Source organism: Phytophthora infestans, genomic scaffold, assembly GCF_000142945.1.
Source record: "Phytophthora infestans T30-4 supercont1.12 genomic scaffold, whole genome shotgun sequence".
NCBI lineage: Eukaryota > Oomycota > Peronosporomycetes > Peronosporales > Peronosporaceae > Phytophthora > Phytophthora infestans.
Genome location: NW_003303747.1, coordinates 211,835 through 227,185, shown reverse-complemented (window position 1 = coordinate 227,185; position 15,351 = coordinate 211,835). Strand labels below are relative to the sequence as shown.

The following is a 15,351-nucleotide window of genomic DNA, read 5'->3' as shown; positions in this document are numbered from 1 at the left end:
CGTTGCGGCTCGTTCGACCAGGAGTCGACAAGGAGCTCCCAGGCCACGCTAAGGCCAGCGTACGTGCCTGGCGATGGCTGTACGCTTCCTGAAGAGACACTTGAATCGCCTCTTCAAGGGTGCTTGACTGCACCCGGAACAGAGTGCACGCTGGGCCCACTCGAAGGCCATCCATGAACACAGTCATCTTGACGTGTCCGTTTTGTGGTGTAGCAGGATTAGCAAAATTTGCGAGACTGCTGGATCCAACTTACTAACAACGCCCAGACACCGACTAACGGAGGGGTCCCCGATGATCCGTGATCTGCTGAACTTTCCCCACCTTGTGTACCCGTCGGTAGGGCGGGATCTTGCTCTCTCGATAAATTCCAAAGAGTTCAAGTGGTGAAGCTTGAGTGTCTTGGCGAGACGTGAGGATGGGGTGGAGCAGTAGTGGTAAGACCTTCACTCTGCGTCCGTAGTTGTTCCTGGATCCTAAGCGAATATTCGAGCTTGGTGGATCCAGGGCCTAGATCTGGAATCTGGCCGTAGGGTTGTCTTGCGGGTGTGTTCCCTTGCCTTGGTTTTCCTTTGCGTCGTACTTGCCGCCTCCTGTAGCGAGATCTTGATAGTTGAGAGCTTCTTAGCTATACCGGCCAAGTAGTAAATCCGGTTAGCCCTTCGGTTCTGTACGTGCAAAGGAAAGCTCACTAGGCTATAGGATCTGGCCAATGTATTATTCAGTTATCGCTACCAGCACTAGATTCGCAATTCCCAACCTTCACCGAGCTCGCTCGGCCAATGTAGCTCCGATTCTTGAGGACAGGAAGGCACTTGCGTGATACTGTGCAAATTGAGGTCTGATTCATAGTTAAGCCTATATATGCCTGGATTTATACCTTCTATGTCTTTAACCTACTAAATCCTACACCAGGCTCGGCTGCATGTCCTTTTTCTCCTTGACCCATCATCCCAGCTGTATTAGCATCAGATCCACCCAATCCATTGGCGTAATCATAACGAGGTCGCCATATTATGGGTACACTATTCTGAATCCAGGTCACTTTGATCCACCTCACTGCAAGTGTACACTCATCACGGATCTGAGCTCTCCAATCCTTCAACATCGTCTTACGACTATCTGCGGTCTCCATCACTCCACGAAAGTTCGAGATCCGTTGCATCCACCATCCCCATATCCTGGATCCAGGTCACTCCGTGTGGGATCCTTAATCCCTTGGATCTGGACTTGGCAAAGTGCGATCTGAGACTTATAGCGGTGGATCTTGTCTCCGCGTTTGTCATTGATACCAGATCCACCTCCAGATGACATCTACCGTCTTTTCTCCATAGGATCCTCACTCGATCCACCCGCGCATGGTGTTTCCCATATCCCCTAAGTATAATCGGGTGAGGTGGATCCGAGTCTCCACTTGGTGGATCCTGCCTTCCCGTACGTTATCCATGCCAGATTTATCGTCGACCCATATAGGTTGCCGCTTACCTTGGCCCAATTCACTTCGAGCAGCGCGGATCCATGCCGGGCCATCCAGATCCCCCCTAACCACCGGGTGTTGTCACTAATCTGGGATAATGACTCCTTGTCAGATCCAGTCTCTTATTTCTGAGAAAGCACTTCACCACAGTTGAGTGGGTTTCCCACTATGGACGCCGTAAGCTCCCGTATCTCTTGGACGTACTCATGCAGCGCGTTCCTTGCTTGCATGAGAGGAAGCGCGAACGCTGCCGGTACTCGTAGTTCGCCGGAAGGAGCGCGGCTCGGAGCTGTTCGCACAGCTGAGCCCAGGATGTGAAACATCCAGGCGATGTCACCTCCCGCGTGTACACCGAACTCTTAGCACGACCGCTAAGGTTGGAGAGCGCAAAGGCAACGCGGAGCTGCTCGGTCGAGATCAGAGCCGCGTCCATCGCAAGCTCTACTTCTCGAACCCAGAAGTGAAGGTTCTCACCTTCCTTCCCTTCATACGGCTTCACCTTCAGCCGTATTGGCTTCGGGTGCGACGGGCTTGTTTCCGCCGCCGGAGCCTGCAGGTTTTCCCGCACATGTGCGATGAGCCCCTGTCCGTAAGCGTCAAACGCATTGACACGCTCGAGCTGCTAGGCCGGCGTTGACGCCACCAAGCTCTGCAGGGCCTCCATCCCGAAGATGCCAGCCATCTTCCGAACCGACTCAATCTGTGTGTCGTTCAGATGGGAGAAGTCGTTCTTATCCATGGCGACGAACTTCAGAGAGGTTCAGTTAGACTACCCGCGTTGGCATGGATTGGCTACAAGTGCTACCAAGTGTGACGGGGTCACACAGCACCTTGCGCTAGAGGAAGTTGGCTTCCGATAGTATACAAACTCTCAGTGAACGGCAGTTCACAGGTGTAACGGGGTACGTAGCCCTAAGTATACCCCTAGTTACATGAAGTGTGACACGTCATACTTCGCGATATTTGGTACACGGTACCAGGATCGCCCGAGGCCAACCATTGGCTGATGACATTGCTTCTATATAGGCGACCTATAGTTTGTTTATTTAACTCAAGCTTAGCCTACCTATAAATATTCTTAGTTTACAACCTACCTTGAATCGGTCACTTCGCTCCCTTCAGCTGCCGTTCACTGAGAGTTTGTATACTCTCGGAAGCCAACTTCCTCTAGCGCAAGGTGCTGTGTGACCCCGTCACAACAGGCCCCTTTTGTTGAAGGGGGGGGGGGGTAAGTTGTAAAATAAACTGAATATTTTAATAGGTAGGCTAAGCTTGAGCTAAATATTATCGAAAACCAATGTCATCAGCCAATGGCTGGCCTCGGACGACCCTAGAACATTTCTTTCGTGAAAGAAATGCTCTGAAAAATGTAAAATAAAAAACTTGCAAAACATCGAATGTGCGCATGCCGACTTTTGTCGTGTGTGTGTGTTTTTTTTTGTCATCTACCGGTTCCCCCCTGTCCTAAGCGATTTAGCCGTGTGCGCAGCTTATTGTAGGTTTTGGGTTGCTACACAAAAATAGTAGTTAAAACTTAAGATTTAGGTAAATTCACTGATATTTAAATTGTTTATTTTAGCCAATAAAAAAGTGGACACGGCGGAATTCGAACTCGCGTCCATCCGCAAAATTGCGGATGGACGTGACCAAGTCCACTTGGTTACCTTTGCAAATCTACTACATGTATTTATGGTTATCGCTAGGAGAAGAGATCATTATCCGAGGCATCACTACTCGCATACTCGTCATCACTACGACGGACTTACCCACGACGCCGAGATCATTGAGCTTTGTTACAAGGTCTGTAATATGGGAAGAATCCGAATTAATGTCTTCCTTGTCAGCTACGCGCACGTCACACAGAAGCCCAGCTTTAGCAAAACCAGCAATAATTGTCTTAGAGCTGAGCTCTTTCCAGCTTTCGGTAATCCATGACGCAATATCCACACGCTTGGGCGCCACCATCTCAAACTTTGAGCTTGGTATCTGCTCGTGGAGGCTGCGAATCTTCTCACGGGCAACTTCTTGTATTTCAGCCCGGGAAATGGCCGCCACTTCAACGGCAACCTTACGGCGCTGCTCCTCGAGATCTCCCTCGAGCGCGTGGTGATTCGATATCTGATTGCGTAGTAGATCTAGCCACCTTGCCCGTAATCTGCTCTTAAACGGTTGGTTCCATGCCACGTCAGCAGGTTGACAGACATAAGTGTACCGTGGAGGTACTTTCATCAACACGATGTTAATTGCAGTCGCATAGTCAGCCACTTCTTTGGTCCAATGCCCCGAAAAATCATCCCACAAGAGTAATATCTTCTCATCCATGTTTTCGCGAAACCCAAAATGGTACTCTAAAAATTCCAACGAGATGCGAGCATTCCACCATGCTGTAGGATTACCGTAGCCTCGACAACCATGCAGCGCTTGTAGGCCAAAGGCCTCTTTCTACAGACGAACGCTAAATCCGTGACGCACTGCGTCATTCTTTTCCTGCACGTGATCATGACGAGAAACACCACTCTTGAATATAAGGAAAGGAGGATACTTATTACCTTGCCAATCACCCAGCAGCATCACTGTGGTGCGCTCCTTGTCCTTGCCGCTACACTTCACCCAAACCGTTTTTGCTCCCTTCGCATTAATGGTTTTGCTTGGTAAATACTCAAAGAAAACGGCTGCATCAGAATAAAGTTAGTTTACAAGCGTATATCCGAGTTGTCCACATGAGCGACGGCCTCACCTGTCTGATCAGCGTTGAACACATGACTGATGTTGTGCCCCCCCCCCCTCGCTGCCCAAGTCGTTCAAAGGAAAGAAGAAAATAGTAGCAGTAAAAATAAACTGAATAACTTACCACAAGAGTCCATTGCATAACTAGCAGCTTTAACCTGTCCACTAAAGGCCTCTTTCGCTGCCAATGCGTCCTCTGGGGTCGTCTGACCCTGCCGTGTGCGAGCCCGGATTGAGATTCTGTGTCGCCGCATAAACCTCCTCCTCCATGAATGCGAAGCCTTGAAAGTATCGGACGACAAATCTTCGTCAGCAGCCACTTCGAGTGCCTTAAACTTCAGCATTTGCGAGGTGACAGGACAGCCGTCTTTGCGCATTGAATTTATCCACAAGACGATAGCACTCTCAGCCTCACTGGAAAGTATCGTTCCTTGTCTACTACACCGAAGATTCTTGTGATGGCCATGTCCACCTTCGCAAACGGCTTGTATCTGCGCAGCCTGCTTTTTCCACTTCGATATCTGTTTTTGCTTGCGCTTTCTGTCTGAGCTACATGTAGATAAGGGCGGAAAGAAGTGAGCTATTGCATCATTCACAGTATGCTTAGATTTCGGATATTGTAGTATGGTACGCTTGTGAGCATAGTCTACAGCAATACGAGTAAACCTCTTTGGCCTTCTGCCTGTTCCAGATGAGCGTGGGTGTGTTCGGCATGTGACAAAGTCAAATGTGTGGCAGGAACAGTCTCATAATTAACTGGTTGTGAGAGTATTTTTAGCTGTGGACATAATTCTTTATAAAATAAAAATTCGCTTAGGACAAGACTTCGCTTAGGACAGGGGGAAGGCGGTACGTGGATTTTGGCAACAAGCTTTCGCTATGTCATTCTCTACGATATCCGATGGGCCCATGGCCCGCTAGCCAATGAGGCCAGCGTCATAGCCAATCTAGCTAATATACGCCTTTTTCAGCGACTTAGCAGTGCACAGACCGGCGGACGTCATGATCTGCTCGCCCTTGTACGTCGCCACGCAGTTCTCGTCGGTCACGAAGTCCGGCAAGACCTTCTCCAGCACCTTCTGCTTCTTGATCTGCGCCGCCGACAGCGGCTCACCGCTCTCCGATGCAATTGTCACGCGCTCACCAACCTTGGCGTCGGCGGGGGGCTCCACGAACTGGACGTTTTCGTGAGCCTCATCACATGCGCATAGCACCATGCCGTGCGACTTGAAGCCACCCAGTTTAGCCGGCTTGAGGTTCAGCAGCACCAGCACCTTGCGGTTCTGCATCTCCTCCAGCGAGTAAAATGACTGCAGACCAGACGCGATCTGCTTGGGCTCCTCCTCACCAATGTCAATCTCCTCACAGTACAGTTTGTCCGATTCCGGGTGCTTCCACGCCTTGGAGATTACACCCACGCGGACGTCCAGTGAGGCAAAGAGCGGCGTAGCAGGCTTCACAAGCTTGGCTTTCGCAGGCTTGGCCTTAGCGGCAGCAGCCTCGCTTTGCTTGTGCTTCTCCTCCTCCGTCAGGATCTTGTTGAACAGAATGCCGCCAATGGACACCTCAGTGCCAGGCTTCAGGTTGTCATATTCTGGGGACAACGCTGTCAGCGTCGTGGGGGGCGTGCCTAGCTTATCGAAGATGATTTGGGCAGTCTGAGGGATGATAGCGCTCAGGTAGTGAGCCAGGACGTAGATGGCCTCCAGACACGTGCGCACCACGACGAGACGCGGCTCATTCTCCTTCATGTGCCACGGCTCCTTCTCCGTCAGGTACTTGTTCGTGTCCTTGAGAGTATTGACAATCGCAATGCAAGCGTTCTGCAACGAGAAGTCCTTGTACGAGTCCTCCGAGTACTTCAGCAGCTCATAGATGTCAAAAGGTTTGTCAGCCTTGGCCAGAGGCACCACGCCGTTCGAGTACTTCTTGCAGATGTTGACTGTGCGATGCACCAGGTTGCCCAGCGTGTCGGCGAGCTCCGAATTATGAATATTGATGAGATCATCCTCGGAAAAGGGCATATCCTGGCCGAACTTCGCCGAGCGCACAATAAAGTAACGGAACGACTCCAGTCCGTACCTTTCGATCATCGCATACGGGTCGATGACGTTGCCAACGCTCTTGCTCATCTTGGAGCCGTCTTTGGCGTTCACGAAGCCGTGCGCGAACACACGCTTGGGCAGCGGGATACCGGTGCTCATCAGGATGCAGGGCCAGATGACGCAGTGGAACCACGTGATGTCCTTACCAATAATATGCACGTTAGCAGGCCAGTAACGAGCTTCCGGGCCGTCTGGGTAGCCGATGGCCGACAGATAATTGGCCAGCGCATCGAACCACACGTACAGCACGTGCTTGGGGTCGTTAAGGATCGGAACACCGTGCGCAAAGGTATTACGCGAGGCTGAGAGGTCCTGAAGTGGCTCCTTAAGGCGGCGCAGCAGCTCCTGGCGACGCACCTCTGGCTGCAGGAAGTCGGGGTTCTCTTCGATGTGCTTGACGAGGCGATCCTGGTACTTGGACATCTTGAAGAAATACGACTGCTCCTGCATCTTCTTAAAAGACGTTCCTGTGGTAGGGTCCTTGTAGTCCGTAAGCTGGGCCTCGGTCTCGGTCACGAACATCTCCTCGCGCACGTTATACCATCCCTCGTACGTGCCAAGGTACACGTCGCCCTTGTCAAGGGCTTGCTGGAAGAGCCATTGGGCAAACTTCTTATGCACGTCACTAGTAGTTCGGATGAAATTGTTGTTGCTCATGTTGAGATCCTTAGTTAGCTGCTGGAAGATACCGGCGTACTTGTCCACCAGCTGCTGGGGCGTGACACCGGCTGCCTCCGCTGTCTGTGCGATCTTCTGACCGTGCTCATCCGTTCCCGTAAGGAAGTACACGTCGCGGCCGAACACGCGGTGGTAGCGGCAGATGACATCAGAGCACACGTTCTCATAGGCGTGGCCCATGTGCGGCAGGCCGTTCGTGTAGTGGATGGCCGTCGTCAAGTAGAACGTCTCGCGCGAGGGCTTGCTCGCCTCCAGCTTCGTCTGCAGCTGTTCCACGCGCGCATCCTGCTGCTGCTGTGCCACCTCCAGCTTGTCCACGCGGGCAGCGAGGTCCGCGGTTGTCGACATGTTCTCTTGCTTGCTTGCTTTCGGGCAAATCCTTCCCCACGACTGGTTCGCACATGCATTCGAGTGACGCGCGACCTATCTGACTGGCTGAAAAGAATGTGAGCTATCAGCTCATCCATTAGTCAAAATACCTTCTAACAAGCCAATAGGAGCTCAGCCTGATCGTCCAATCACCGATCGCTGCAGCTTCGAATTTCCCGCCAAATCCAAGCACGCCGCGTCGCACGCTAAGACATGGTGGTGCACGGCAGTAGGTCGTCCAGCTCTCTCTCGAGCGCCGCCACAGACAAGCGCCGCATGGCATACAGCAGCAGCAACAACAGCACTACCCTCCACAAGCTTGCCGATGATTCGGGCTCCTTCGGCTCCATGCTGGACCAGCTGCACGCCGAGCAAAAGGGCACCATAGAGGCGCTGACGTGCCAAGTTGAGTTCTATCGCCAACGCGAGGAGCGGGCGCGGCAGGAGCTCGCGACCCTACGGCGATTTCTTCCTCTGGCCAAGGGCGACGACACCTCCGCTTCTGTGGCCAAGCTGGCGAGCGAGAACCGCGCACTAGGCGACGAGCTGGATGCTCTGGGTGCCAAGAAGAGCAGCTGGGACAGGGAGCGCGCGCGTCTCGAGCGCCAAAAGAAGGAGCTAGAGCGTCAGCTCAAAGATGCTAAGCACACACTCACGAGCTTCTCGCAGGCGATCGAGCAGCTAGAGATCAAGATGCAACGCAAGGAGGCGGAGGTGCAGACGCGTTGCCTCGAGCTGGAGCAGGAACTGAGCGACAAGACGAATGATTGTGATCTACTTCAGCAGGACAAGGCGGACGTTCTGCTACAACTTGAAAACCTCCAGACGGCCAGCGAGGAGAACGCCCGTCTGCGAAATGAGCTGCGGACTTTGCTCCACACAGCGGGATGCGGCTACAGCGAACACGCGGGCAGTTTACGGCTTTCGGCGGGAATTAACAATATCAGCGAGAAGTTGAGTAGCCTAGATGACGAGAAGCGCAAACAGGAAGCAGAGATCCAGGCGCTGCAGCGGAAACTGGCAGCCTCTGAGTCGGAGGTGTCGGCGACCCAGCTTGAAGTTGAGCGCAAGAACAATGAGATCAAGGAGATGCAGCTGAAGCTGGACAATTCGGCTATTATGTTGACACTTCGAGAGCAGCTGCTGGCTTCAGACGACAACTCCAGGAAGGCGATTGAGACGCAGCGACAGGAACTAACGACGTTGGTGTCGACGTTGCAGCGTGAGAAAAGTGCTCTACAGAGCGAGATCTCCAGTCTGCACAGGGAACAAGAAGCCACAAAGACTGAGCTGCAAACTGCGAAATCTCGTTTGCTATCGAAAGATCATTCGGTGCTGGTATCGACACTACGCAGTGAAGTGGCTTCATTGAAGGAACGACTTCGCAGCGAGTTCATGCACGAGAAGGACACTCTGAAAACGGAGTCGCAATCTTTGAGGCAAGAAATCACGCTACTGCGAGGACGTCTAGCAGAGAAAGACATAGCTGCCCGCAACCTCGAAAACGAGCTTCTTTGCAGCGATGAGAAGCAGAAACACACTGACTACGATATTCGGCAGTTGAAGGAGCAGATCTACCGGTTAGAAAAGGAACTTGATCAGTCTCGAGTTAAGTATCAGCAGCTCCAGCAGTGCCGAACATCCTTGGCTGAGCAGCTTGACTTTGGATTCAAGGAGCTACTGAATGACGAAGAAAGTGCCGCGTCAGCACATGAAGAGCTGGAGAAGCTTCGGAACGAACTCAGTCGCATTAAAAAGGCAAACACTGCTCTCGAAACGGAGCGACAGACGTTCATGGAGGAGCAGGAACGCATCGACCGTGTCAGCCACGACTCTTCCATGCGCCAGAATGAAAAGATCGACGAGTTGTACAGCCAACTGATGGAGAAGGACGAGATTATCACGTCGCTGAAAAATGCCGAACACCATGTTGCTTTGCTGCAGCAAGAGAAGGAATCGTGGGAGGGCGACGTCACTGACGTAAGGTTGCGATGTGAAAGTCGAGTGGAATCGGAAGTGCGCAAGGCTGATGGTCTTCGCTCTCGGATTGAGCAGCTAGAGCAAGATAAAATGTCGCTGAAGGAGCAGGTCGAAACTCTCGAAGAAGAAAGCGCAACTTGGAATGAGAAGATGCATGCGTCCGAGCTATCTCTCCGTCAGAAAGACCAGGAGTTGGAGGAGCTCAAGCGTGACATCTCTCGTCTTGAAGAAGAGCTAGCTGATGCAATCCGGCGCATTGATAGCGGACGCCAAGAAATCATGACTCGCGAGCAAAAGATGTTGAAGGAGCGTAAAAGACTGGAGCGCGAGATGGTTCAGCTGGTGCATCGTGTTGAGATCGCTGGCCAACGTAATCTCGAGCTAGGTGAGAAGGTGGTTGCACTTGCAAAGCAGTCCAAAGTGGATCAAACAGATCTTGTGGCCTTGAGCTCTCAAGTCAAGAGCTACAAGGATCAAGTGAAGACCCTGGAAAGTCAACTTTGCCAGATTCATCGTCGCCATGGACACGAATCCGATACCGTTCGTGATCTTCAGCAGAAGCTAAATGATGTTATGTGTTTAAAGGAGAGCTATCAGGTAGAGATCAACAAGTTTCGGCAGACGCTAGAGCATGTGCAGAGTGACTACAGTGTGGCAAAACGGCAGCGCGATGAGGCGGTGAAGCGTGTCCGTCTGCTGATGCAGTGCCGAGACGAAATGAAGGCGACAGCCGAGGACCATACGGCGGAGCTGGTTGAGGAGATTGAGGCGCTACAGCACCAAATGGATAGCGAACGCAAACGCTGTGCAGTATTGCTGGCCAACGAGAAGACACTGCTGCGCGATCTCCAAGAGCGAAACTCGGCCGTCACGAAGCTGCAGCACACAGTTTCAGTGCTTCAACACCAAATCCAGGACAAACCCAACAGTAACGATCGATCCAGTAACTCGACTTCTTGTCGCAGACGGTCTCGTGGCAGTAGCTCACCTGTGAATAGTGGTAATCGGTCCACGGTCTCTACAACCAGTTCCTTGTCCCCTCACCGCCACCATAGTCGTGGCGCCGAGCCGCAACAACAGCTTCGATCTAGCTCGACATCGAGCAGCGGATCGACCATGACGCCGGCGAAGGAGATGGAGCATCTGTTGACCAACTTGGAGCACATATCTGACTTCTCGGCGCAGGTGCAACGACTCCACCCTTAAGTTATTGAGAAGTTGCAAACGTGCAAGCACATGTAACTTAGTGTAAACCTGTACTTCGTAGCAAATAACGACAAGCCAAAACTGAAGTTGAACGAGAGATCGTTGTGTCGTGCTAATTTGTTTGTGTTAATCGCGTCGACTGCCAGTCGCTCGTCGTTCACCAACGATCCAGCGAGCGGCATCCTGCTCGATTGGCTTCGAGTCGAAGGCACGCTCGACAAGAAAACCAAGAGCCATCCGAGCCTTCAGAAGCACGCGAGTCCGCTGGTTGCCGATGCATTAATGCACTTGCCTTCCCTGCGCGTTGTCCCCGGGTGGCGTCTAAAAATCTACATGTACTCCAAGACAGGACGGATACGAAGTACAGTACCAGTTGAAGCGACTTTGGCCACGTCACTGGGAAAAATTAGCTGCGTGTGTAACGAACGTGCATTACAAATACCTAATGCATATTGTGTTCGATTTGTGTGTAAGTGGTTTTTTGGAGCGTCCGCCCCTTTGTTAGAGCTCCGTCACAAGTAGATCGGCGGCGCGCGTCCAAGCAGCTTCGAAGACGGCGAGCATGAGTAACGAGCACGCGGGCGACACTCCCGATTGGATGCAGGAGCAGGCAGCTGAATACCAGGACCTGGTGGGAAGCTTCGTGGAGTCCGTTGTGGACTCTGACACTGATGAGATCCTCGAGTACCAGCTCATCTGGGAAGGCGGTGATTTGGGTGTGGCACTTACGACCCTCGAGGGCGACGATGGCGGCGTAGCTGTCAGCCGTGTGACTGGAAAAGGTTTCCCCTTTGGCATCAAGAACGTCGGACCGGGTGACCTTCTGCTCTCCATCAACATGAAGGACACTACTAAGATGACATTGGACGACGTCGTGGCGTATCTGCAAGTATGCGACTTGCCGGCCACGCTCCGTTTCAAGAAGCTTTCTCCCGTTACGGAACAGCCACCCGTCTCGGCCCCCCGTAAGAGTACGTATGTCATCACCAGCGCTGCACAGGGCCCCACTAGCCCCATGGGCTCCCAAGCACCGCCATCGTACCCTCGTGGTTCGCAGAGAGGTTCGACCAAGTACGCCCCACCTTCTGCAAATTCATCTCATCCAGATCGCTCCTCCATGCCGGTACACAAGACGCCATCGGACTTTCCGGAACCCCCGGCACCGCCTCAGCGTCAGAGTGCAAAGGTACCCGCTGGGCAACAGCTGATGGAGTCGCCCCCGAAGCCGGCGCCTACCCTTAAGCCAGTGGCATGTACGGATGAGCCAACGTTCGTAAAGCCTGCCGTAGAGGAGGACTACCAGCTAGTGGCACCGAGCTCTCTACACAAGTCCAAGCCACAAGAGGAGAAGAAGCCTGCCTCACCGCGTGGGTCTGTTGCACCAGAGGAGAAACTCCGTGAATTGGACGGCCTCGCTCTCAGTTCGGGCGTCAACGACCTCGGCTTCGAAGACTCGGAGGACGAATCCGTGCGCGCATCCCGCGAGTCGCGTGACTCCTGGCGCGACGAGAGCTTCGATGTGGATGCCAATCATGGCGACTGGAAGGTCGACGAAGAGGAGAAGGAGGACGTTGCACCCATGGATAAAGATGGTGCCAAGGAACGATTCCAGCGAGGCAAGAGCGGCTCAACGGTTGCGATGCTTGGACATTTCTCCGTGGAAACGAAAGGGGATGGCGTGCCAATTCTTCCTGATGCCGAGGAGGCGACGGGTATCGCTCTGATTGACAATGTGAGCGATTTCTCGCCCGAAACCCATCCGTCACCTCCTCACGCCAGCGGCCAAGTGCGTCCGTCCGACGTGTCGTCTGGTTCAATGGTGTCTTCGCTGAATTCTTCCATGAACAATACGATGAACACTGATGCTCCTCGGCCGTCAGTGCGCGTGTCAATGGATAGCACGGCGCCCATTATGAAAAGTCACCCGATTGGCACATTGCACGAGATGTGTGCGAAGGGCAATCTGCGAGGTGTGGTGCAGCACTTGCGTGTGGACGGCCCCGAGGCATTGTTGAACCGAGAGCCGAACCACGGCCAGACGGGTCTGCACCTTGCAGTCAAGAGTGGCAAGGCGCCGCTTGTGAAGGTGATTCTGGAGCAGTACAAACCGCTTGAAGATATCATTAACGTTGAAGATGACAAGGGCAACACAGCGCTGCACTTTGCTGCCACGAAGACGCCGGCCATGGTGCACTTGTTGCTGGAGAACGGGGCCAGTGCTAACGTAAAGAACAGTCGGAAGTTCACACCGCTGATCATCTCGGTGATCACCTCCAAGGATGACAGCGTGATTATCCCCCGTATGCTCCTCAAGTTTGGTGCCAACCCGAATGATATGCACGACAGCCAGACTGTAATTCACACTGCCATCAGCACTGGCCGATTGAAGATTGCTGGTGCACTCGTGCGTGCAGGCGCCAAGATGGACGTGGAGGACGCCGAGGGCAAAAGCGTTTTTGAGAAGCTGCCCCGCAAAGATCTGCGATACCTGATCTCGCACATTTACTTTCCCCCCACATACATCACGAGGAAGGAACGCACCGAGTGCATGCTGTGTCGCCAGAAGTTCAAATTCGGGCACCGTGAGCACAACTGCACGCACTGTGGTCGTCTCTGTTGCGCTGAATGTTCAGCACTGCACGTCGAGATGGTAAAGTTCCCCATGGGCTTCCCCGGCCGCACCCGTCGCGGAGCTGCCAACCGCGAACAGAAGCGCGTGTGCAAGACGTGTTACAACGTGTTCAAGGAGCGCAATGACGAACCGGAGAAGAGCGACATGACCAAGTTCATCAACCGCGTGATTAACATCGAATGGGACGAGGTGAACCCCGAAAAGCTCCAGCAGGTGCAGGAAGCAAGTCGTCGCGGCGAGAAGTAAGTAGGTGTAAAAGTGTATGCCTCACGGAAGAAGTCGTCGATAGAGAGACGCTCCGTCGTACTAAATCAAATCAATCTTTGTGCTAGTCCTGGCTACTGTTTCGAGAAACGTGTCGCGGTTGGAGTTTCTAACATACTTCAGTAAATACTACTACAACGAAGACAGTCGGAGCTGCCGAGTCGAGTCGATCGTCCACTGGCACTTTCCCTCAGAGAGGGCGTGATAATCACAGATAAAAATGGTCATTTCACAGAGGGTGCGTCAATTTCACAGATCGTATGTAACCTTCACAGGACATGCCTCCTTTTCACAGACCGAGGATCCCATCTGCCTCAAGGGAATATGTTACCTAACTTCATTAAAAAAAAACCAAACCTAAACAGTAATAAAAAGGAAGTCACAATCCAACATTCACCGCAGTGTTATACATACCGATAATCGAGATCGTGGTTTGTGCTGCTCTCACCTGCGGTTGCCTCCTGCGCCTTGCCGAAGGTGCGGGACTGTCAGCAAGGGCACCGCTAAGTCTTCGCCAACCAGTAGAAGACTTTCGACCTCTAGGACGTCGCATGCGAAGACCAGACGGTGTAGTTTTGCAGAATGTTCGTTGTCTTCCGCCGCCATATCCGATTTGCAACCGCGTGTTATCACTAACCAATCTGAGATACATGCTCCGAAGTGTTCCAAGTTTGCAATACAATCGAATCGGAACCTACTGAGAGCAAGAAAACGCTATACTACCTAGATACATCAGTATTCAAATATGAGGCCGATTTAGATCCTTGGGTATTACGAAGTAATTAATAAATGCGTATAACGACTATTTATAAATAAAGATGTTTTGTGTGTCGTTACGAAACGATTATTTACAAAGTCCTTGTATTCTCCATTAGCTAAAGAAACAAATGAAGTACGAGTGGAACTTTGTAAGCTCCTATGAAAACGAAGTGCAGCTAGAAGATTATCTCGACGCGCAGAAGACATGGTGTAAGAACAAGAGTCAGCTGGAGATATGCAGTGTTTGTGAATACAATCTCGACATTCACTTTATGCGCTATCGGCTTTTCATTTGCTCCGACGAAACTTGCAAGCTGTTAGGGTCGTGCAAGTGGGTCTTGAAAGCTCTGCAGTGTCAGATCACCGATAAAATCAGTGTTTTTCAAAATTCACACCACTTGTCAGTCTCACCTGCATATCGTAAGCCCGGGGATCTGAATTGCGCAATGAAGAGATACATAAGAAGCCAGGCCGAGGTCGGATTGAAGCCGGCCGCAATAATGCACAAAATGGCTGTTGATTTGGGGCTGCCGCAGACCAATCCAAAAACACTTTTACCAAAAGTACAGTGTTTTGTACGCACGTACAGAAACAAAAGTAAAGTGGACAATGATTTCGTCGATGTGATGGTTGCAAACGCTGTTAAACATCGTTTTCGAGATGGCTGCAGCGAAACCACACCATTTACATTTGGATTCACACTTGATAGCATTGGAGAAGCTCTAATTGGTAAAGGAACTGAAGATAGCCCTCTAGTTATTGGGTTTTCGACCAAATCACTGGTCAAGAGACTCGGTCGAGCATCTGAATTTATTTTTCACTTGGATGCCACTTTCAAACTTAATACTAGAGGTTTTCCGGTTATAGTTATGGGTCTATCAGATATGTGGAGACAATTTCACCCTGTGGCTTTCTTTTTAGTCTCCGATCTAAAGAGTCCCCAATGGACTCGAGCAATTCGGGTATTGCTGGATCTGTATTACGACATTTCATCACAGAGTGTATCGTTTGGATTCGTGATGATGGATGCAGATAATGCTCAACGAAATGCATTTGAAAGTGTGGCTGGTGCTATTCTCGCTTCAGATAAGCAGCCAACGTACTTGATGTGTTTCTTTCACGTGATGTCAAATGTTAGAAAACATACCGTGGGGTT

The 15,351-nt window shown here is 51.8% G+C and overlaps 3 protein-coding genes across 3 annotated transcripts; 2 read left to right on the top strand and 1 right to left on the bottom strand.

The window, feature by feature from the left end:
- Positions 1-5,134: 5,134 nt before the first annotated feature.
- On the bottom strand, positions 5,135-7,365 carry PITG_07797 (methionyl-tRNA synthetase, putative; the record flags this gene model as incomplete). Its single annotated transcript, XM_002903977.1, has 1 exon — positions 5,135-7,365. One exon carries the CDS (start codon positions 7,331-7,333, stop codon positions 5,150-5,152), a length of 2,184 nt encoding a protein of 727 aa, XP_002904023.1.
- Positions 7,366-7,630: 265 nt separating this feature from the next.
- PITG_07796 (myosin-like protein) lies at positions 7,631-10,540 on the top strand (the record flags this gene model as incomplete). Its single annotated transcript, XM_002903976.1, has 1 exon — positions 7,631-10,540. The coding sequence occupies one exon, from the start codon at positions 7,631-7,633 to the stop codon at positions 10,538-10,540; it is 2,910 nt and encodes a 969-aa protein (XP_002904022.1).
- Positions 10,541-11,072: 532 nt separating this feature from the next.
- PITG_07795 (myosin-like protein) lies at positions 11,073-13,418 on the top strand (the record flags this gene model as incomplete). Its single annotated transcript, XM_002903975.1, has 1 exon — positions 11,073-13,418. The coding sequence occupies one exon, from the start codon at positions 11,103-11,105 to the stop codon at positions 13,416-13,418; it is 2,316 nt and encodes a 771-aa protein (XP_002904021.1).
- Between the last annotated feature and the right edge of the window lie 1,933 nt (positions 13,419-15,351).